Source organism: Macrobrachium rosenbergii, chromosome 41, assembly GCF_040412425.1.
Source record: "Macrobrachium rosenbergii isolate ZJJX-2024 chromosome 41, ASM4041242v1, whole genome shotgun sequence".
Lineage (NCBI taxonomy): Eukaryota > Metazoa > Arthropoda > Malacostraca > Decapoda > Palaemonidae > Macrobrachium > Macrobrachium rosenbergii.
Window position 1 is genome coordinate 59,737,364 of NC_089781.1, and position 24,478 is coordinate 59,761,841.

At 44.0% G+C, this 24,478-nt stretch overlaps 2 protein-coding genes across 2 annotated transcripts in view; both read left to right on the top strand.

Moving 5' to 3' along the window:
- LOC136827189 (pyruvate dehydrogenase E1 component subunit beta, mitochondrial-like) overlaps positions 1-5,175 on the top strand; it is a 35,517-nt gene extending 30,342 nt beyond the window's left edge. Inside the window, exons 2-4 of the mRNA XM_067084960.1 lie at positions 4,171-4,287; positions 4,529-4,678; positions 5,116-5,175. Of these exons, the coding sequence (XP_066941061.1) occupies positions 4,171-4,287; positions 4,529-4,678; positions 5,116-5,175 (327 nt within the window). The remainder of the gene's footprint in view (positions 1-4,170; positions 4,288-4,528; positions 4,679-5,115) is intronic.
- Positions 5,176-9,214: 4,039 nt separating this feature from the next.
- The window catches only part of LOC136826881 (pyruvate dehydrogenase E1 component subunit beta, mitochondrial-like), a 98,715-nt gene continuing 83,451 nt past the window's right edge, over positions 9,215-24,478 (top strand). Inside the window, exons 1-2 of the mRNA XM_067084413.1 lie at positions 9,215-10,313; positions 10,541-10,687. Of these exons, the coding sequence (XP_066940514.1) occupies positions 10,164-10,313; positions 10,541-10,687 (297 nt within the window). The 5' untranslated portion in view covers positions 9,215-10,163. The remainder of the gene's footprint in view (positions 10,314-10,540; positions 10,688-24,478) is intronic.

The window sequence follows — 24,478 nt, forward strand, 5'->3', positions numbered from 1 at the left end:
CGCCAGTATATTATCATGGCTGTGAAGCTTCTCAGATATTTGGGAGAGCTTCGACTCGACTCTCCTCGGGCCGAGAACCTCCTAACAGCGAAGTTTGCAAACGTACCAGGGTCAAAGGCACATGCAGGAGGGCTTGGTCTTGATGCTCTCTTTACTCGCGGCCAAAAGCGCTTCTTGCCCGAGGTTCCAGGTTTGCTCCTCGGAGGCTACAGGTACGGGACCTTAGCCTCGACAGGGGAAAGGATTTCCTGAAGACGAGACCCTAAAGCCTTCGCTTCCATGAAGTCTTCAGCTTCAACTTAGGATGAAGATGGAGCCCTGTCACCCAAGGTGGAAGACTTAACAAAGTCACTGAAAAGGAAGATACAGAGGAAGATGGGGAATCAAGAAGGGCGCCTACCAAGAACCTCACTTACTCTACTACCACTTGGTCTGGCCTGCAAATTCATCGGTTCCAGGTCCAAGTCTAACGCGGCGACATCCTCCGACACCTCCGCATAAAGGATGTCCTCTTGGGGTGGCTGGGTCGCATCCCGGATCTGCTGAATGATGGGGTTGGCCAACTCTTCGGGAACCGCAGCAGCCACCCGGGCGCCGGGGTAAAGCAGGTCCCGCAACTTAGCGTCGAGGACATAAGGCTTCCCCGACGGAACATTTCTTCCGAACCCAGCCACCCAGGCGCGGAGAGACTCAAGGGAAGTCTTCTTAGAGGACTCGTCCGCCTGGAAGAGAACAGACAATTAGGGTTGAACGGGAATATAAACCCGAAAACAATATAAGCACTACACAGATATGAGGGACGTAAGAAATGAGAAGCTATATCTTACCGACTCGTCCTGGATGCTAGCGCACAGAGCGAAGCAAACCTCACAGCCGCCGGGTGCCAAATACGAGAAGGTCGCCCAACCGGACTGCACAGCCAGCGTGGGTCCGGCACACCACATGCCCATACGGTTGCTGGAGAGAAGCGTGCAACTCCCGGCTCCTCACAAATCTAACAGTCTGTAAGTGTAAAAAGACATGAACCTACCACTCTAAGCAATCCTTAAAGCTGGAAGGCCAGGTATTTTCTACTTGCCATCGAATGCCCGTGGAGAGAAAAACCTCATCAGAGCATTTCCAGACCACCAGCCACAATCTCTAAACAGAGTGGGAGGCAAGATATCTTCCGGTCACCGGAATACTCCGGCGGAACGGAAGGTTTGAGACAACAGGGACCCACCACAAGGGCTGCCAGCAAAAGACGGCGGAACCCCAGGGTAGAGCAACCGGACTCAATAAAACAAACACATAAAATAGTAGTGGCGGAGGAGAAGCTCACTCACAGATAATATAAATACTGTATATATATAAGATACAAGTGATGGTAATAATGAAAATCACTCCGGAGGCAATCGGAGGTATCCTCTCTCTCTCTCTTCTCCCCAATCTCGAATCTCCTGCCAGAGAAACAAAGGTAAGTGAGGCGACCGCCATTGAAAGGCCAGCACAGGTTGGAGCAGGCGCTAACAACTCCAACCAGCAACTGACGGAGAGTGGACGAACAAAAGAAAGAATGTTCAAACCGCCGACCTTGGAGAGTGGCAACGAATATCAAAACAAACACAATGCTGCCGGGGCGAAGTTCTGGGAGGAACGAATCTCTCTACCAAAGAGGAAGTCCCCAACTCGGAGAAAACGCCATCTAGCCGCCACTCCGCACGAAAGGCAAGAGCGCTTGAGATGAGGGGGTGGGGGAGGGAGGGTTGGTGGGGTAGGGAAGAGGAGTAGGCTAAGATAGGTGAAAACAGGAGACAAGGGAAAATAATTCACCCGCTCGACTGCAATCACACGCCACGCCAAGAAACATAATATGAGCTTGGCAGGACAAGCCTCTACTTCCTGAGGGAAGGGATGCGACCATGATCAACGCCTGACTCCTGCTCAGACAAAGCCTAGGTAAACGCTCTGCTTGGGCAATGGCCTAGGCTAACGGAAAGGAGTAAGGGGAGGGAATAACAGGGAGAGAAATTCTGTGCCGAGAACCAACCAGGACCGAAAGAGAAGGGGGCAAAAAAGGCAATATAGCCTAGAGGAGGCACACCTAATGAACTCTCTACCCCTTCTGAAAAGAAGGGGGAGGACAAAGGGGCTCACTCTGCCACCCCAATAACGGCCACTGGAGGAAACAGCAACAAAACTCCCTCAACCTGATGATCCGCCCCACGCCTAACCTACGAGGAGGGCGGGAGGTCAAGGAAGCAATACGAGCCTAACAATATGAAAGGCAAGGGAGAAAAACCCACACACAATATAATATAAAAACCATCACAATAACACAATATACATAAAAAATTATATTCCAAGAATAATGTGCTCATGCGAGGTGCGTAGCCTAACTCCGAGGAGCGGCCAGACATTGAGCTGACGCTACCCCGAAGAGGCAACAATATGTATCGCACCAACGCAAAAATATAATAATAATAATAGTAACAAGTAAGAGACCAACTCTGGGAACTCATCCTGAGGGGGAGACCTGCCGGGAATGACGGGAACCCTATACTCGGGGACTCGCCATGGGGTCAGTAAATTAAACAAAACTCCACTAAAACACCCGCCCAGGAAACACCGCCAGGAAGAGATCCGGGGGGAAAAGATAAGTAATATAACGACAAGGAGACAACCCCGACAGAAAAGACTGAAGGGGTAACCTCACGGTCGACATGGCTGGCTAGGGGACACTGTGGCGCCATAACAACTTACAATTGTGAACATGGACTGATGCACAAACTTATCTAAAAACCCTCAATAAGATGGTACTTAACTTAGAGATGGTGAAACTGCTAGAAGACATGGCGAAAAAGCAGGAAAACACCCAAAATAACACAAGCACAAAAATCCTGGTGATGATGATCACGTGCTAGAAAATGGAATGATGTAGGTGGCGCTGGTGTCGCCGGCCTGGCGGACGCCTGTGCGTGGGGGCTGTAACGGCTCACCGCTCTCTTCGAGGAGTTTTGACATGGGGATATCTATCGAGTGTAGCTCTGTGGTTGTGATCCTTTCACTCACCCTTGGTTATACCGACGCCTTCCTTAGGGAACACACTGATCTGGGGTAGTAACTCCACATTCCTGAAAGCTCTTTTTCTCTGGTATATCTAGCATTTTATACCTAGAAATTCGTGTTAGTATGGAATTTCACCGGCTGACACGGGGCTGGACTCAGAAATGCAGTTTACATAATTTTCAATACACCCAAAGCATTAAAAGTAAGGTTTTCTTAGGATTTTTTGTGATTTTCGACGTTTTTTCGGTTTATGACGATTTTCGGTTTACGACGTAGCATAAAAACGGAACCCCCGTCGCAAACAGGGGACTGCCTGTACTACTTTTTAAAAATTTTCGTTTTATCAATACTGAATATTTTCCTCGCTCTGCATCAGCAGCTTGAGTTCTTGTGTCTGTGACAAGATTGCTTTAAATGAAGTTTCCACCAGCAATGATAATTTATGCTAGGCTATTGTCACAAAAAGAATTCTTGTTTGGCAAACTTCCCTAAGCTGTCATTTGAGCATCTGCTTATGAAAGTATGGTTTTAGACTATTGTGACTAAAAGACATCCAGCTTGGCAAAATTTCTTAGGCTGTCATTTAAGCTTATGCTTATGAAAGTATGTTATGCCACACTGTTATATTGTGCAGTACCAGGGTCTTTTCATTTCCCTTTAAGGTAAATTTAAAACCCTCCAGGAAATCTCCCTAAGTTTCAGGCATAAATTCTAAATAAGATAACCATTTCCTTCAGGCTGTTTTCAATTCATGAATGTATAAATTTGCTGATAAATTATGTTGGTATTTATTCTCTCTCTCTCTCTCTCTCTCTCTCTCTCTCTCTCTCTCTCTCTCAAATGGTACTCTATTCTTTGGAAGATTGCATCAAAGGCAGTGACTATTTGCACATCATTTTAAGGATAAGTTATACCATACGTTGATTGAGGTTAGCAAGATCTTTGTTTTTACAGTATAACCCATACAAATTACAGGCACTATTTATAGGCTATTCTGCTGTCACATTTTCTGTAGGCTGATGTAATAGTTTTGTTGTGGAAAGTTAATGAAATAGGATTTTAAGTGGAAGGATTAATTAAAAATTAGTTATGAAAATACTTACCCAATTTTACATTGTGCAGCACATCTCCGGGGTGCTGACCCGTAGTTTCTCCACAACAAGAGTAGCAGCAGGTCAACTCACTGTTCGTGATGCTCTCAATTCTGCCCTGGATGAAGAAATGGAGCGGGATGAAGCGGTAAGAACATACTGTATATGTGTATGAGTGACAATGAATTATCTAACAAATAAATTGCTGTAACTTAATTCTGTTGCTTTCTGTTGCTTTTTGGTACAAGGAATTTGAAATGTTTGTTGTCATATGAGTAGGATTCTTAGTAGGAAAAGGATTGAAAAATGCTTGATCTTTTTTTTATAAGAAGCACTGATGTAAGGAATATTATCTTTTTGTAAAGATCATCTGTTTATCTGATACCTAGGTGTTCCTGATGGGAGAAGAAGAAGTAGTACAGTATGATGGTGCATACAAAGTTTCACGTGGTTTGTGGAAGAAGTATGGAGATAAGAGGGTTATAGATACTCCAATTACTGAATCTGGATTTGCTGGCATTGCTGTTGGGGCAGCCATGGTATGTTTTTATAAGATTCTATTCATGTAACTATACAAAATACAGTAATATATTTTGCTGTTAAGGTTTTGCCTGGTTTCCTTACCCACACGCACACACACACACACCACCTGTATTGAGAAAAATTATAATTTTATACAACTTACCTTGTTGTTTACATATAGCTGTAATTTCTCGATCTCGACAGAAAATTCAAATCATGTCCCGCTAATATATGGTCAGGTGGATACGTATCATCTCCGCCACTGGGTACCTGGATCCATTTCCATCAACAACTAATCATATTTTCTCTTGTCGGGCCGGCGACTAGTCGCCTGCTCCTCTTCAGGAAATTCATCGGTGCTTTTTCGCTTCTTCTTGGTGAAGTACCCACTTTGTTGACGGTTCTGGCTTGTTTTTGGCTTTGCTGAGATTTTTTCTAGTTATGTCTGATTCAGGATCTCAAATTAGATATTATGGGGGTTGTAAAACTCCGAATTGTCTCTGGTTCAACATAGACCCTCACTCTTCTTGCTCTAACTGTAGAGGGAAATTGTGCACGAATCTGATAGATGTGATGAATGTTCTGCCTTGTCTGTGCTTGATTGGCAAAAGTTGGCTAAGTATCAGGCAAAATTGGCAAAGATAGGCACGCAAGGCTTCTGGCCAGAAGTTCCTCCCAGAGTAGGAGTATTGCCCTCTGTTCTGTTCCTGTTACCCTCCTGTTCCTATTCCTGCCCCGAACCTGTTGTTTCCGAACCCACTACCGTGTCAGACCTCTCGGGCAGAATTTTGATGGTAAGATTTCGCTCTCTTTCTCTGCGACAGAGAAGATTGGCCAGGATGTGAGTGCGATGTCTAGACATCAAGTGTTACAGTGATAGTGTTGTGGAGGAGGTGACTGTTCGCCCTCGTTTCTAGGTCGAGGCCTCTGTCCGGCTCCCAGGGCTCAGGAGAAGACATGCCGAAGCCAAGGAGGCGAGTGGGGTCTGCTCATTTGTTGGTGTTGCTCCTCTAACAGTCCTGTTGCGTCCCAGGCTGCTGTGCAGCTCGCTATAGTGCGATGCGAAGTGTCTTCTTGTGCTTCTGTTTCTGGCCGAGAGGAGTTGGAAGCAGTCAGAGTCTAGTAGGTCAGCTGAAGAGACACAGAGCTTCCTCTCCAAGTCAAGTTCCTATCAAGAAACCTTGGCACGTTTCTCCTCTTCCGCCTTGTAGCTTTGGGATAGCCCCAGAGATCTCTTCTTCTTCAGGCAACTGATGTACGTTTCACGGACGTAAGCGAGCCGGATCCTCCTGTTACATGCAAGTAGCGGCTTCCTTCCCGTTGGATCCTGGTCGCTTCTATGCCTCCGGTTCCTGGCCCTTCGCAAGAGTAAGACAAATTGACAAGATTTGAGACTTTTCAAGGTTTTAAAGCTCCAGTTTTCAGGTTCCTTCGTAACTGAGGCCTGCTCCTGCTCCCCGCCACGCACTGGCGCCGCTCGCCAAGACGCCTGACTAGCCCGCCGCGCCTGGCTCGCTCCGATCAAGGCCTTGGCGCCACTCGCCGCACGTCTCTAACTTCACGACGCCTTGGCGCTTTGGCGCCCAAACATCAGACGCTTCCAAGACAATGTTTGCGCTTCTAGCTTACCATGGTTTTTGGCGCTTTATTTCTGGATCTTCTAAGGCTCCTGACCTCTCAAGCCTGGCAGCCTGATACGCTTGACGGTCGGGGCTTCTTGGCGCTCGTGACGTCGCGTATAATCAAGAGGATAACGCAGTTTGGCTCCCGGAGACGTTTCTATCCGCGTGCTCCAACTGCTTCTAGAGATTCTCTCCCCAGTTTCCTCCGGCGTTTCGAAGTAGATGATGTTCCGCCTGCTCCTACTTCCAACTTTAAGCATCTCTACAACTTTTGAAGAACTTTTTCAAGAAGACTTTGCTCCAGCTTCCCTTCGCTCCGACCACGTTAGTCTGCCAAGGATTTTAAACCTCCTTCCTCTCTAGATTTCTGAAGCTGGTCCTGTCTGTTTCAAGTAAAAGAGCTTCTCCGAAGGCAAGAAGATGGTTGAGCAAGAAAAGATCTCAGGGTAAAACATCTTTCTGTTTTCCCTCTCAACCGTCTTTTAAGTCTCGTCAGTGGTATGAGACTCGTGTCTTTTCCTTGGGAGACTCTGGCTTCCTCTCATGATTTCTCCGCCTTGTGGATTCTGCCCGTCAGCTTCAGCTTTTTCTTCATCCAAAGTCAAGCCGCTGAAATTGACCATCTGGTGAAGAGTTCCTATAGATCTTGGAGATCTTTCTTTTTATTGACTGGTCTATAGGAGCCTTGAGCAGGATAGTGAAAGTCTTGTATCTTCCCCAAGACTGCTGGGCAGATCTTGATGCTATTTTGGCCTGCCTGACAAGGCCATCAATGGACGTGAACGTCAGAAATTGCTCTGTGCGACTGCTACCGCATTTTGAAGAAGAGATAATATTGACGCTTGTCGCGAGAGGAGTCTCCAGGAACCAGAAATCTGCTCTTTTTGCTCCTTTGCTTAAGGAATCCCTTTTCTCCTGCCACGTTAGTTAGGAAATTTCGAGGCTCTCTAATGAAGTTCACTAAGACCTACTGGCTCATTCCTTCTAAAAGACCCAGGTTTTCAACTACTCCAGTAGTACCTGGGCCTTCTTTCCCTGTATCCTCTAGGCTCCTCTCGGGTACTCCTCTCGGCCCTTTTCTCCGTGCTAGGGGAAGAGGAAAATTTCTTCTCATCCCAGAAAGTTTAGGGGTACTCAACCGGAAGGAGTTCAGGGTCCCCATGCACGGTCGGGCCAGACTACAGTCGCTCTGGCAAGTTTGGGAGGCCAAGGAGCAGAACTCCTGGGTGATCAACGTTTGAGAGAAGGCTACAATTCATTCTCTTCAGAGAGTCTTCCAAAGTCTCTCACAGTAGACTTCAACGTATCATCCAGGGACTCAGAGAAACTTTTGTGGTGTTGGAGGAGGAAGTTACTTCCTCCTTCAAAAGGAGCCATAGAAGCAGTCCTAACTCATCTCCGGGTTCTACAACCGCCTGTTTCTGGTTCCAAATCGCCAGGGAGGATGGAGACCAGTCCTCGACGTAAGCGCTCCTGAACAAATTTGTGCTTCAAACACTATTCAAGATGGAAACCACAGTCGGTTATCAATTCCTGAAGGAAGGAGACTGATGGTGTCCTCGATCTCCAGGACTTTATTACCATGTACCTATCCATCCGAGATCAAGGAAATTCCTACTGGTTTGTGTTCAGAGGCAGGGCTTTTCAATTCAGGCTCTTGCTTCTCGCCTATCAACAGCCCCACAAGCTAAGGATGATGGCTCCAATTGCGTAAATGGTTTCACTTAGAGGGAATTCACATTTCCTCACTTATCGACTGGCTGATCCGGTCTCCACAAAAGCACAATGCATGAAGGGACCTACAAAGGACCCTTTCTCTTACCGATCAATTGGGACTCATAGTAAATCTTCCAAAGTCACAACCTCCATCTCAAGACTTGACTTATTTGGGAAAGTTCGATGAACCAGTTCTTTCAGGTTTTTCCGACGCCTCAAAGGATCGAGAAATGCCTGCTGAAAGTGAGATACCTGATGGCAGCCAAGACCTGTTCTGCCAAGGAATGGATGAGCCTTTAATGGATACACTCTCTTCCTCCATCCACCAAGCAAAGCAAGACCTGTCATGCAGGAAACCACAGAGCAAACTAGATCGAGGTTTGTCACTGAGACAGAGTGAACCCAGACTGATGTTGCCTCCGACGCCCAGACGAGGGCTGGGGGAGCAACATTGGGGATCTTCATGTCAGGCACTGGTCTTCATCCCAACGTGTGGGATTGGCACATAAATGCGAAAAGAGTTGAAGGCAATGACATCTAGCCTTGGAACATTGCGGCTTCTGGTGGAAACAAAAAGATAGTAGTGCACTTCGACAACTCACTGCTCTGGCGACGTGAAGAAACAAGGAGCGCACTCACTCCTTCTCTCTGTTCGAGATCGAAGACCTGCTTTTGTGGGCGGCAACCAAGAACATAGAGCTAGTAACTCGCTTCATCCCGGGAGCTCTCAACGTAAGAGCGGATATCCTCAGCAGGTCACTCCAGGTCATTCGGACGAATGGACTCCACCAGAAAGTCTGCTGGCGCCTGTAGTTTGGGGAACTCCATGTTAGACCTGTTCGCAACCAGGGAAAACCGCAGACTACCTCTTTGTTTCCTGTTCCAGACCCAGAAGCATTAGCGGATGCCATGCTCCTGGACTGGTCGTGGTCTCTTCCTTTATGTATTCCTCCCTTCAGATGCTGGAGAAGTCCTGAAAGTTTCGAGCACAATAAAGGTGTGTCAATGATCCTTATAGCTCCATGGTGGCCAGGAAGATCATGGTTTCCAGAGCTACTGGAGAAAGTAGTGGATTGGCCAAGGAGGTTGCCATTCAGACCAGACCTTCTGTGCCAGTTGCACAGCAGAAAGTTCCACAGGAACCCGTCAGATCTAAATCTGACAGGGTTCAGACTCTCGAGCCGACTTACAGGAGGAGAGGCTTCTTCAGAAGAGTGGCGCAGTTTACAGAATTTTCAATACACCCAAAGTATTAAAGTAAGGTTTTCTTAGGATTTTTGACGATTTTCGACATTTTTGGTTTGTGACGATTTTCAGTTTCTGTAGCATAAGCGGAACCCCCGTGCATAAACAGGGGACTGCCTGTAATTAATTTAAAATTTTCTGTTTTATCAATACTGGAATATTTTTCCGTTCTGGCATCAGCAGCTTCGTGAGTTCTTTGTGTTTTAGACAAGATTGCTTTAAATGGTTCCACCAGCAATGATAATTTTGTGTTTAGGCTATTGTCACAAAAAGAATTCTTGTTTGGCAAACTTCCCTAAGCTGTCATTTGAGCATCTGCTTATGAAAGTATGGTTTTAGACTATTGTGACTAAAAGACATCCAGCTTGGCAAAATTTCTTAGGCTGTCATTTAAGCTTATGCTTATGAAAGTATGTTAAGGTGCCACACTGTTACATTATGCAGTACCAGGGGTCTTTCATTTCCCTTGCTGTAAAATTTGGGGAAAATCCTCCAGGAAATCTCCCTAAGTTTCAGGCATAAATTCTAAATAAGATAACCATTTCCTTCATTTCCTTCAGGCTGTTGTCAATTCATGAATGTATAAATTTGCTGATAAATTATGTTGGTATATATTCTCTCTCTCTCTCTCTCTCTCTCTCTCTCTCTCTCTCTCTCTCTCTCTCTGAAATGGTCACTCTATTCTTTGGAAGATTGCATCAAAGGCAGTGACTATTTGCACATCATTTTAAGGATAAGTTATACCATACATTGATTGAGGTTAGCAAGATCTTTGTTTTTACAGTATAACCCATACAAATTACAGGCACTATTTATAGGCTATTCTGCTGTCACATTTTCTGTAGGCTGATGTAATAGTTTTGTTGTGGAAAGTTAATGGAATAGGATTTTAAGTGGAAGGATTAATTAAAAATTAGTTATGAAAATACTTACCAAATTTTACGTTGTGCAGCACATCTCCGGGGTGCTGACCCGTAGTTTCTCCACAACAAGAGTAGCAGCAGGTCAACTCACTGTTCGTGATGCTCTCAATTCTGCCCTGGATGAAGAAATGGAGCGGGATGAAGCGGTAAGAACATATATATGTATGAGTGACAATGAATCATCTGACAAATAAATTGCTGTAACTTAATTCTTTTGTTTTTTGGTACAAGGAATTTGAAATGTTTAGTTGTCATATGAGTAGGACTCTTAGTAGGAAAAGGATTGAAAAATGCTTGATCTTTTTTTTATGAGAAGCACTGATGTAAGGAATATTATCTTTTTGTAAAGATCATCTGTTTATCTGATATCTAGGTGTTCCTGATGGGAGAAGAAGTAGCACAGTATGATGGTGCATACAAAGTTTCACGTGGTTTGTGGAAGAAGTATGGAGATAAGAGGGTTATAGATACTCCAATTACTGAATCTGGATTTGCTGGCATTGCTGTTGGGGCAGCCATGGTATGTTTTTATAAGATTCTATTCATGTAACTATACAAAATACAGTAATATATTTTGCTGTTAAGGTATTTGCCTGGTTTCCTTACCCACACGCACACACACACATACATACACCTGTATTGAGAAAAAATGTAAATTTGATTATCTCTCTCTCTCTCTCTCTCTCTCTCTCTCTCTCTCTCTCTCTCTCTCTCTCTCTCTCTCTCTCTCTCTCTCTCTCTCTCTCTCGCTCAGTTTTTATTAATATATTTGCACACATTTATAGACCCTGCATAAATCCTCTCTGTGATGTTTCATTACATTTACATGAATTACATAACCTACGCATGTCCGCCTGTGTGGGTTTGTTACACAAAAATGAAAAACTATGGTATATTTGGAATTTGCTATTATATAACTATAATTAACTTAAAATAATCATGTCTTTCTGACTCTGTCTCTTGAATTTAAATTATGTAACTGTGAAAGTAACCAAGTGAGCTTGGTATTTTTGCTCCTGTTTGACGGTGATTGAATTTATTTTACTCTAGTCTAAGGATAGTGATAGTTCGTATCACATTATGGTTTTATAACATTTTATTGTGAGTGCTTACATCTGCGTTAATTGTAAGGATGTGTCATGGTTCTGGCTTCAGCTATAGTTAAATAATTACTTACTGTAAGGTGGTAATAGTAACACAATGCAGGTAGTAATCCTGATACATTATATTCTTATGTAAATTTTATATAAGTAACTAACCAAGTAATTACATAGCTATTGTTTCCTAACCTACAGCAGCTTAAAAAAATTCAAAATTCGCACAGTGGCGCTTCTATCCTTTGTGTGTAGGTGATAAGGTCCCGCCCACTATCCGGGTCTTAAGGGAACACCTTAGCAGAGAGCTCAATTCGTTTCCTGCTGGCTTCTGATCAACATCGGTAGTGTTTTGCAGCTAACTTCATCGCTATTTTGGATGTTTTCTTTGCCTGATTTTGGTGAAGTACAGTATTCACAATTTGTTGTTGTTGTGGTTTTCTATCATTATTGGATTATTTGTTAGTTAACTTTATGATTTTCCTCAGTTAACATGTTGGATTTTAGTTCTTCTACTATGTGCTGTTGCTCAGAGGGTTGTAAAACTGGACTAACTAAGTTTTCTTACGATTCCCATACTAAATGCACTAAATGTAGGGGACAAGAGTGTAATATGGATAATACTTGCTTAGAGTGTCAGGATTGGGAGGAGAAAAAATGGAAGACCTTAAAATTGTGCTTAGAGAAACTAGAAAGAGATAGAAAGAGGAAGGCAATCTGCTCCTTTTCCTAGTATAGTGGAAGATAGAACTGTTACTTCTCCAATTCCTCCGCTTTCTCCCATCCTAAGTCCTCCTACTTTACCACTAACTCTTGATCCAGGTTCCCACGATTCTGCTCTCCTCGCCATTGCCAGCCTCGAATCAAGGTTCGATCAGAAGTTTGGAGTATTATCTAATACCTCTGCCGCTCTGTAAGAAGCCCTTTTCGTCCTGTATCAAAAAATGCCATTTCCTTTTTTCTGAGGGAGTTGATATTGGAAGCTCGCTCTCAGGCCCAAGAATTAGAGCAGTCACAACATCCCTGGCATTTAAACATAATTTGTCTCTTTCTACAATCTTGCAGTCGACATTCTGGAGATGTAAATCTATCTTCGCTTCACACTAACATAAGGACATACAAACCGTGTTTGAAAATTGTCACACTTTAGGACCTTTATCCATGGCTGGCATGGTGTTGGGAGAGGAAGCGTATGGAACTTTCTGCTCCTTTGCTTTTTACTCAGTTTTACTTAAGGTTTTGAGTGTATGGGATGCTTGGGGTACTTTGTACCTAGAGTACCCACCAGTTCAAGACTGTTTTTAATGGCGTGGTTTGTGGTTTTAATTCTGGTTTGTATTCTGGTCTATGCCCAGGGGCCATCTTTTAAAACTTTGTCAGCATACGTTGTACTTCCTCCGTTGCAAAGTTCCCACTAACGTAGGGACGACCCTTGGCTACACTGCCACGCCTACTACAAGTTGAGAGGAGTGCCAACCAGAGGCGGTACCTTCCTGCAGCAGCTCCCTCAACAGGTTAGGAAACAACAAACATTTTATTAATGTTAGCAACCTTTCTGTTTCAAATTCATTACTTACTTAATGCTTTGGAGTAGAAAATGTCCATGATCTTTCCCACCTCCTACAATATGGAATCAGCTATGTAATTACTTGTTAAGTTACTTATGTAAAAATGACATTTTTATGATAAAATAAAGTTTTATATATATATACAGTACTTACCAATTAATTAACATGATCGGAGCACACCCACCTCCCCTCGCATGGACATTAGAGCATGGAACGAATTGGGCTTTCTGCTAAGTTGTTTCCTTAAGTCCCAGATAGTGGTGGGACCTTATCACCTACACACAAGCGATAGAAGCACTGCCACACAGATTTTGAATTTTTAAGCTGCCATAGGTTAGGAACCAATAGCTATGTAATTATTTGGTAAGTATATATAAAACTTTATTTTATCATATAAATGTCATGTATGTTCCAGTGGGAATGCAGACCATTGCCTGTTATATAGTATTCACTACAAGCTGAAATCAGTCATTGAAACTTGGTAACAAGGTAGTTAAATGGTGGTAGGTAGGTGAGATGGGGGCAAACCCATACTCAAATGCTGTCATCAAGCACTTCTTTGGTAACATGGTAGTTAAATGGTGGTAGGTAGGTGAGATGGGGGCAAACCCATACTCAAATGCTGCTGTCAAGGTAGTTAAATGGTGGTAGGTAGGTGAGATGGGGGCAAACCCATACTCAAATGCTGTCATCAAGCACTTCTTTAGCTGCTGTTGATTTAAGACATCTTGCTGAGCTCTGATTGGACATCAGATTGAAAATTCTTTCATCTTTTTTTTTATTGTCGTGTGATGTTTGTATTTTTTGTTGAGCAGCAAAATGTTGTGGAGTATATAAGCAGGTGTTTGGGTGCTCCATCTTCTTGGTGTAAGTGTAACCAGTTTTGCTGTTTGGCGTGTATGATACGAGTGTGCTGGCTGGTCTCCTTCACAGTGGAGAGGTTTGGAAGCAGCAGAATAAGGCCAGAAACTACCTGCTGGTTTCTTTGAAGGGATTGCCCTGCCCTTGATACTGCTCAGTTGTTTTTGGCTCCTTCCTCTTGGAGTAAACCCTCTCTCCCATCCTTTTGCTTGTTCTCAGGCTTATGAGGGTAGGCAACCAGCCCCCAACTCACTGACAGTGCTGATCCAGGTGTGTGCGCCAGGCTCTTTCCAGGTGAGACAGTGGCATATGTTATTGGTTCACCTCCTCTTGTGAATGTTTTGTTGGTTGCTTCATTGGAGTGCTAACAGATGTTCTGCTCCATATTCTAAGTGAATTATCTTTCTCTGCCATTTCCACTAAGGAACTCAGTGCTGGTGAGCTACTGTAGTGATCATCTGCCCTGTGGCGATACCATTATGGTATAAGGACAGGCCCTATTCCTCCATTGCTGCTTCCTACCTCAACATGTCTTCTAGTGTAAAGAAGAGAGTAAAACTTGTGGATGGAATAGGATGAAGTACAAGCCCTTATCTTATTCCTCCAAATAATCTCTTTCAGCTCCTGCTCTTCTTCATCTGCTTCCTTTTGTGGGAAGAAGAAGGTTTTGGAACACATCTCATATGAAGTTCTGTTGGACTTTGTGAGATCCTTCCTTCTTCAAGAGTTGATTGTGTATTCGCTTACCTGCTAGTGGGATGTCTGCCATTGGTAGGTTTACACCAGGACCGGGTTCTTTGAGTGTTGATGAATCAGTGTATCCCCTTGTACTTCTGAAACATGAGGACTGTCCTGGACTCTTCACCAGTTTGTACTTCTGTTGAGGTATGCAGAAAAGTTGTACTGCTTTCTTGGCGTGTGCATGATATTTAGTTTGGGTGCATGCAGTCCAAGTATGGACATAAGGTTTACGTGCAACAGGCCACTTCTATACAGTACCACTGGGTATTGTGTTGGTATGTATATGTGTGATTGTGTGAGCCCTTGGTTGTTGCCTGGTTTGTCCAAACTCCCTGATGTGCTGGTACATAATCCCTGGATCGTGTGCATGCAGCTTTGAGAGTTCATTCACATAAGCTCTCCACATTAGTACTGTAGACACTGTTTTTGGTTTGTCCAAGACGTATGATGCATGTGTGTGATAGCATGTGTGAATCCTCATCCGTGGGGCTTCTGCTATTTTGGCTTTGACCAATCATATGAAAGTTTATGGAATTGTGGACCAAGATTTCAAGTTGTTACAAAACAACCTCAAATTTTATTTAGCAGCCAGTACCAATAGGTCTGATTGTTACCATGCATGGTCTTAGAGTGCTCACAGTGTAGACTGGTGTTGCCAGCCCATCTTTTGAGAGAGGATCCTGCTCATGCTTGAATGAATCCGAGGTTTCTCCTTCAGAACCTCTTCAGTCATAATTGGAATGGAGTGAACATTTGCTGCATTGTGGATTTAATGATCTCTGATGTCTAGTCAATCTTGGGGAAGTATCAACTCCCCCCTTTGTCAAGCCAATCTAGTCAAAAGAGCACACTTTGGGATACGGGAGGAAAGGCAGTTGTTTCGGCTGCTGTGGTTGCTGCTTGCTTATGGTGTCTTTGCTCTTGTTAATTGTCTGTTCTGCCAATCGGCTACTTTTCCACCATCGGTACATTAGAGTAAGTAATACGTGCTAGAAGACGCATAGACCAACCCCTAAAAAGGTTCTTGCTTGTCACCCAGATGGAACAAACTTTGTCCTGAGATATGTCCTAATGTTGGTAGTCGTCTTCTGACAAGTTTTGGCCAATAATAGAGTAGCTAAGTGGAATGGATCAGTGTTGGGTACCTTTTTACGCTTTATGAAGAGTAAAGTTTAGGCAGTGGTAGAGAAAGGTGTTCTGATATGGACACCTTGGTGTCCTGTGAAGTTTTCTGGGCTGTTGAAAGGAACCTTGCTCAAGCTTGTAGGGAAGTCAGGTGATCATTCAAATGTTCATCCTGGTATCAGCCTAGGGCCCATTTGCTATGTATATGCTTGCTGCATTACCGGGAACAGAGACCACCACCTTGGTATTGGGATAAAATGGGAGAAGTTGTAGCTTGTGGCCAAGCAGCAGGCAAAGTATTTTGGCATGGATATGCATGGTAGCAGCAAGTTTCTATCATACTCTTTCATTAGCCTGCTCAAGAAGATTTCAAGGCAGTTTTTGTTGCAACTGGATCTACCAACAGGGCTTTGGCAGGCAATCTTTTGTCACCTGTTGTCTTTGGAGAAGCTCATTCTGCATGGACAGCTCCACCTGCTCTCTCTTCATTAACAGATGAAGTAGCATTGGTCAGCCTCAGGCAACACTCTCTTCAAGCTTCTGCCTATAACAGATAAGTGAGGGAGAACCTTGCTGGGTGGTTGGGTGACAGGAACCTCCTTGTGGGGAGTCCCTTGACCACCTCCTTCTGGAGATGCTACTGTTCTCAGACATATTGAAGAAGTGGGCCCACAAACCTGAGTGGTTAGTCTCGCAGTATGTTGACAGAGGATGAGCATGATCTGCACACAAGCAGTGCTTCTAGTCTTGCAAGCATTCCAGGATAAAGAGATGAGTTACTCTGTAGTGTTGGTGAGTGACAACTAGACTGTAGTGGCTTGCAACAGCAAATACTTTAACCTCTGTCACTTGACGTAGCGGATGCGTAAGTGGACAGCGGTCCATGCCATGGAGCTGTCAACTGGGTAGATTCTGGATGGAAGGGATGTCTTGTCAGACCAGGTCAACCACCTGGAACAGATTTGTATCTTAGATCTTGAAAGGGGAAAGGATTTTTGAGTTTTGGTTAACAAGTGGTCAGCGTGGTTGCCACAAAGTTATACAGGAAGCTGTAGGTGTTATGCTTCTCTGTTCCAGACCCTTCAGGTTCTAGTGAAAATACTATAGTTTTGTGGAAAGGAGGTGAGACAAGACAAAATATGATGGATGTATTGGTCAAATGAAGTGGCAGAAAATGTGATGAAGTGGGACAAAGGAATTAAGTAAAGAAGGTAAAAATGATCTTAAGAAAGACAGCAATGAATGTTTTTTTATTATGCTCACCTCATCATGGAGACCAGGAGAAGAAAATATGAGTTTTGAGAAAAGCTATGAGATACAGTGATAGAGGTACTGCAATCAAGGGGTTACTGGTAGGAGAAAACTAAATGGCCACTTAAGAATGGAAAATTGCCTTTGGGGATACAGTATATGGGAAGATATCACTTGGGGGAGAAGCTAAAGATAAGTGGTTTAGGAATTTGTCAGAGGAAAGATTGAAATGTGCTAAACAGAGTGTTTAAGAAGTCCAGAGAGAAGCTGATAGCATACAAGAGTAAGGAAGCTGAAATACACAGCGATTATCATGATTGTCATATGTTCAAGTAGCATCTAAGAAAGGATTGTATTGTTGTAAGTGAGGCATGCTTTACACAACATAGTTCTTTAAACTGATTTCACAATTAGCAATAGTGAGGCAATTATCAGCTGAGTCCAAACATAAAAACTGAAAAATAAAAAAGCCAAAAAATATCAAAACCAAAGGTGGACGAAGGCACACAAAAGGAGAGCAGAAGTAGTATTCAATGAATTATCAGGGAAATGATATAAAGCGAGAGAAAATGTTTGTAAAATTCAGATCTACAAAGTGAATTGAAAAAGTTTGGAGTCTTCTGTCTTAAAGCACAGGAAATTAAGGGGACAGAAAGGAAGAAGGCCGAAGACAGGTGGCAAAGGTAAAGAAGAGAGTTAGAAGGAATAGAACCAGGGTTTCAAAACAACTGAGAAAAAAAAAGATTCATCAGGATAGAATTGCAGAGGAAAGATGAAAATTAGTGGAACCAGTCAAAAATATAATTGTTCATACACAAATATAAACCCTCGTTCTTTACATAGGATTTAGGTTATGAACGCAAGCTGAAATGGCCATTTAACTCTCAGACAAGGTCGTTAACTGCCAACTGTAGCGGGGAAATCCTGTTGGTCTGTACTCCTCTTTGCTTTTGGCCATCATCAAGTGAAGATGTCTGCTATGCTCTCTGCCCGACTTCCGTTTGCTGCTTTTTTTTATTATATTGTGTTTGTAATTAAAAAGAATGCAAACACCTCAATCACAAAAGCCACCTTTGGAGAGAAAACCTTTTAGTCCTTTGACACTGCCCAGGGAAGGACAGGCCCTGTAAACAGTTCCTCTTCACTATCACGGTAGATCTTTGTTCATTGTGTGTGCCATGCTGTAAGCATAACTGTAATGAATCTAGCCCATGCTCAGAGTGCCGGGTTTGGTCTTGTGAACAGTGGATGAAGTTTGCCAGGAAGAAAAGGAAAGAGAAGAAGCTTTCTCCAGTGTCATTGGAGTGCAATACTCCACTGGTGACGCCGGAGATTCTCTCTGGTTCCTTCTTGGCCCTGGCCAAACTTCCACCTGCTGTTACCACTCCTGAGGGAGCAGTTTCCCCTTTGCCAACTCCTACTGCTACGTTAGTAGAGAACCACTGGTGGGGAGATGACCAGCCTGATTCCTCTCCGTCAGTTTTGCTTCACTCAAAGGAGTGGTTGTCCTTTGGGGGGATGCTCGTTCTTGTGGAGTAGGGAGACTGCCTCACCTAACCCAACCTTCTTTGCAGGCGCTGTGGAGCCTGAGGGACTTAAGGAGCTCTGGCCCTCCTTAAGTCTCTCGGGGAGCTGTGTGTGACTAGTCTCATTAATCACTTGAAGGTTGTAAAAAGCCTTCCTGTTACTACTTCGACCATAACTGTGATGACTTCTACGGTCCCAGTATCCTCTGGCTCATGGGGCAATCATCACATCCTTGGTAACTTTGCACATCCCTTCGGTGATGTGCCCCCAGGTGCTGCTGTCAACTTTGTTGTTGGGTGATGCCCTCCACATGCTGCTGCAAACCGTCCTCAGCAAGAAGAGGAAGTCAAAGAAGAGAAGGAAGTCGTTGTTGTCTTTGTCTTCGCCGTCGAGTGCTGTCGCCTTCCCCCTCCTTCCAAAGCTAGTAAGCAGAGGAAGGTTGCCTTGCCCGCCTGTGGGAAGTCTTGTTGAGCTTCCAGCAGCCATTTCTCTCGGGACCCCTAGTGCACAGGTACAGGTCCTGGTACCTCACTGGGCTGGTAAGGGACCACGGCCTCTGGTCCTGGGTATGCCAGCAGCTAGTAAGCAGAGGAAGGTTGCCTTGCCCGCCTGTGGGAAGTCTTGTTGAGCTTCCAGCAGCCATTTCTCTCGGGACCCCTAGTGCACAGGTACAGGTCCTGGTACCTCACTGGGCTGGTAAGGGACCATGGCCTCCCGGTCCTGGGTATGGCTGTGCTGGCATACCCAGGACCAGAGGCCGTGGTCCCTTACCAGCCCAGTGAGGTACCAGGACCTGTACCTGTGCACTAGGGGTCCCGAGAGAAATGGCTGCTGGAAGCTCAACAAGACTTCCCACAGGCGGGCAAGGCAACCTTCCTCTGCTTACTAGCTTTGGAAGAAGGGGGAAGGCGACAGCACTCGACGGCGAAGACAAAGACAACAACGACTTCCTTCTCTTCTCTGACTTCCTCTTCTTGCTGAGGACGGTTTGCAGCAGCATGTGGAGGGCATCACCCAACAACAAAGTTGACAGCAGCACCTGGGGGCACATCACCGAAGGGATGTGCAAAGTTACCAAGGATGTGATGATTGCCCCATGAGCCAGAGGATACTGGGACCGTAGAAGTCATCACAGTTATGGTCGAAGCAGTAACAGCACAGCCCAGTGAGAGAAGGTGAGTAGAGAGCATTGCAGGTGCTCCCTCACCACCCTCCCACTCTTCAAAGAGAGTGTCTCAGGGGTGCCTGGATGGTGGCCCTGCTTGACAGGCCCGGCCATCTGGGCAAGGCAAGTGGAGGTTCCCTGCTAAGTCTTCTTTGCCTATAGAAGGTCCAGCTTCTAAGAAGGCTGGAGCGTGCTCATGGGACAGTCCTTACTCATGTTCATGTGATTGGGGCCACTTTCCCTGACCCATGCAGATGTCGTTACCACAAGTTGACAACCGCCCACATCCTAGCTCATCTGTTGGGACTTCGGTCTTTGACAGCTTGGGCAAGAGTACCCGCAATCCCTCACCTGTCCCCTTCACCTCCGGGTTTTTGAGGAGCTGGACGGATCTAGGGCTCGAGGGGTTGCCGGGGGCTCTGGCGTGCATCCGTCTCCTGTGGAGGGAGTGCCATGGGAGAACTAGGACCTGGAGGGACCTGAGGGTCCTATGCTCCAGGACTCAGACACCCCTGAGTTAGAGGTATTTTCTGGATATCATTAGTATGATACGCATTATAATGATCTTGAGGAAGAGACCTTGGAGCCATGTAGTCTTTTTAGGGACCCCAGAAGGAACCCAGGGTCTCGGTGCGGTTGCCTTGGTTGAGAATTGCTGTTGGGGTCTTTCTTGACAAGAGAATTCTCTTCAGTCTAGCTGCTCTAGCAAGACGCTTCCTCCGCCTCTAGCTCACCAGAGGAAGTACTATATATCCTCAGAGAGCTCACTGCTGACCAAACAGGTTGACCTGGACCTGACTTGTCTGTGTCCTGGTTCCTGGGTTTGAGTCCAAGTGTCCCATATATCATTATGTATTGCTTGGGTTAATTTTTGTTGAATTTTCCACTTTTGATAAAATTTATTGGACCTGGTAAATAGGAAAAGGTATCACAGCTGGGACTGGGTTTATATCGGAAGCTAAGTAGTGGGAACCATGGTAGGATCATCAACTACCCGATAATGTTTGGACCTGAGAGATATCAGATTGATAGCTCAAGGGCAGAACTATTCAGCAGGGCTGGGCCATGGATTCCAGGGGTGGTCTGGTTCTGGGGATAGGACTCTCGGCACTCTGTCCAGTTTGCCCATAATATGATTAGGGTGTGGATGATTGTACTCTTGTAATACTCTTAGTCCCAACAAGTGGGTTTGGCTTACACTTGGGCCACCATAACTGTGTTGTGCCATCCCATGCGGGGTAGGGTAGGGGGTAGACATTTGGGAACAGCTCTCACTTGTGCCATTGGTGGAAGAATAAATTCCATAAAAGGCTGATATCTTTTTAAGGTTTTTCAGGTTTACCTAATTTTTTATTTTTATAATATTCAGTCTTTATGAGTAGTAGTAGCATAAAAGAATTGAGTACCCCTGGACTCTAATGATACTGTTTTGGCACAGATGAGACCTCTGCGCCCTTCTCTGACAACCTGTGCTTGGAGAAGGCTAGGAAACTTTATAGAGTATTTACACTGGAACCCGATGCTCCAGCGCAGAGCAAAAGGAAATTGGCCAGAAATGTATGTGAAATAAGACCAGGTATATTTGAAACCTCTAAGTATTTGACCTTTAATCTGGAAGATTCTAGTTGTGATATTATACAGATATTGTGAGGTGTTATGGCGAAGAGCTAAAGATCTCATCTGAAGGTCGAGGAAAACTGACAGAAGAATTGGCCTCAGTAAGCAAAAGTGAAAAATTAAAGCATTATTGCATCTTGGAGGAGTTAAAGCGACTGCTCAGTACATGCTTTCTGGAATCACACCAAGGGAATGATAATTGCACCCCAACTGATGACATACTCAGAAGAGAAGCTTGCAGAACAATTTAAGGATCAAGGTGTAGAGTTGAAAGAATGAAGATGATCAGTGGAGCCTTAGTTCCACTTCCAAATTTGATTATTAAATTTAATTCAACACGCTTACCTATTGAAATAAAAGCAGCATGGTTAAGTTTTAAGGTAAAGCAATATATCCCAAGACAGAGATGTTCTTATTGCCAAGAATATGGACTTATTATAGGGTCTTGTAGGCAAAAGCTACAAGGCAAGCCTGCCACATGTGTTAAATATAGTGAGCCAGAGCATGGTGTGCAGTATGTTGTAAAGAAGCTAGATGGATACACTGTGGAGAGAATCATCCATCTTCTTCACAGAATTGTGATGTATACATCATGGAAAAGGAGATAAAGACATTAAGGGTAAGTGAACATATCACAGTTAGAAAGGCAAAAGAGAAAGTATTAAATCATTATGTTAGACCTGGAGTATCCATTTCCAGTATTGCTGCAAACAGAAAAAGAAGAAGAAGAAGAAGAAGAAGAAGAAGAAATATAAATGTTACCAGAAGTGCTTCCTTTGGCAGTGTAATAAAGGGAAGATCAGTGGCGACCTGTACTCCCACCTTTTCGGAGGCTGCACTAGTGGTTTATGGCACTCTTGCCTCTTCGGAGGCTGTGCCAGTGGTTTCTGGTGTTCCTGCCTCTTCGGAGGCAGTGCCAGTGATTTCTGGCACTCCCGCCTCTTAGGAGGCAGTGCCAGATGTACCTGACACTCCTGTCTCTGAAGGCTGTACTAGCTATACCTGGTGTGTCAGCTGCTTTGGAGGGTGCGCCAGCTATGGCTGGCACTCCTGCCTTGTTGGAGGCTGTACTGATATCTGGTGCTTGTGTCTCCCTGGAGCCGGCACCTGACACTTTGGAGGATGCACCAATTTTGTCTGACCTTCACACCCCTCCTTAGGCAGCACCAGCTTTGCCTGGTGCTCCTGAGATTGATAACCCTCTTAAAAGGAAGGAAGCCATAAATAAATCAGTCTCCTCCCAGAAAAAAAGCAGGAACAAGGCAGTGAACTGAAGGCACTTAAAAGAGGCCTCAAGAGCAAAGTAGAATTCATTCATTTTCTCCAGTGGAACTGTCAGGGATTAAGAGCTAAGTGGGAAGAACTAAGGCTGCTCATATCAGGAGTGTCTCCTGTATGTATAGCTTTGCAGGAGACTATGACTGGCAATAATATATGTCCCAACCCACGAGAGTATACCATACATCTTATCATTCCCCTTATAATGTAAATATAGGAAGTCATGGGGTTGTAGCTTTGCATATTTATAATGACACCCCCCAAAATCCTATTAGTATCCATTCTACACTGCAAGTGATAAGTTTGCAGATCCATTTGCAAAGAAAACATACAGTATGCTCTCTCTGTCTACCACCTAATGAAATCTTCCCCATTGATTAATTTAAATCAATCATTCAAAAGCGACCACGTCCCTTTGTTATTCTGAGAGATATGAATAGTAGAAACCCTCTTTGGGATGACATCATCACCAATCAAAGAGGAAATTGCCTTTGTTCCATCATAGAAAGTGAAAATGTGGGAATCCTAAACACTGGGGAGTCTACACATTTTCAAGTTCAAACAGGCACAATATCAGCAATTGATTTATCTGTATGCAGTGATGATAGATTTACCAGCGACCATTTTCCAATACTGTAGTGGTGAATGTAGTTGCAAATCTTCCATCTTCTGTTTGGGCAACATTCCAGGAACAAAGCTCAGTAGATGACTCAGCTGATGACTTTCCCTATGTAGATGATGCTCTTGACTTTTTTAATATGTTCTCGGGTGGTCTTCAATCCATACCTAGGACTTCAGGCATATTTTTCCATCGACTGGTTCCCGGGTGACTCTCAAATGCCAGGAAACTCAGAACTATGAGATCAGCTTTCTCAAGATATCGCAGACAAAAATGTGAGTATTACTGTATTGAATTTTGAAAAGCAAGAGCTCATTTCCGCATAGATATTAAAAAAGTACAAAAGGAATCTTGGACAATTTTTATATCTTCACTAAATTCGAAAATACCCTTGACTTTAGTTTGGAAGAGAGTTAGAAAATTAGCGGGCAAATTTACTCCTTGTTAACCTCCAGTTATCAAGCTCAGTGGTTATGAAGTAGCAGATCCCTGGTTAGTGGCAAGTGAGTTTGCTAAGCATTTTGCCAATGTTGCAAAGAAAACTGATGACAGACCCTATTCAGCTCAAAGAAGGCTAATGGAACAGGTCGAAATTGGTTTTGGTACATCAAGGAATGAATGATACAATGTACCTTTTACTATTAGAGAATTTCAATCAGCCTTAAGTAAATGTAGCTAATCAGCTCTTGGACAAGATGATATAACATATTCAGTAATTAGGCATACCTGAAAATACCAGATTTGTCATATTAGGCATTATTAACAGAATTATCTGAGAACATATCTTCCCTAAGCTATGGGAAATGTTAAAGTTACTGCCATTCGTGAAACCAGTGAAAGACCCATTAAAGACAGAAAATTATTGTCCAATCGCACTGACTTCATGTCTCTGTAAGATAATGAAAAAAATGGTGAACGTGGTGTCAGTGCAATGTAATGGAAAAAATGAACACATTTGATGTGGTACTTGGAAGGTGGTAAATATCTGTCACCTGCTTGGTGTGGCTTTCGAAATATGCACTCCACCATTGAAGTGTTGGTTTGAATGGAATCTTAAATATGTGATGCTTTTGCTAACAAACAGCATCATATCACTGTTTTCTTTGATCTTGAGAAAGCTGATGATACAACATGGCGATATGGCATTCTGAGGGTTCTCTATGAATGTAACCTGAGAGAGAATTTGCCTCTTTTTATCGAGGCATTTTTAAAAAAATAGGTTACTTCAGGTTCAGGTAGGAGCAACAATGTCAGGTATTTAACCAAGAAGGGGGAGTGCCACAAGGAAGTGTTCTAAGCATAACTTTGTTTGGCATAGCAGTCAATGGGGTCTCAAAAAAATAATTCCCCAGATGTAACATATACATATACAGTACTCTTTTTGTTGATGACCTTTTGATATCTTTTGCAGCAACAAGGTTGGCAGTGGCTGAATGCAGCCTTTAGCTCTGCATTGATAATACAG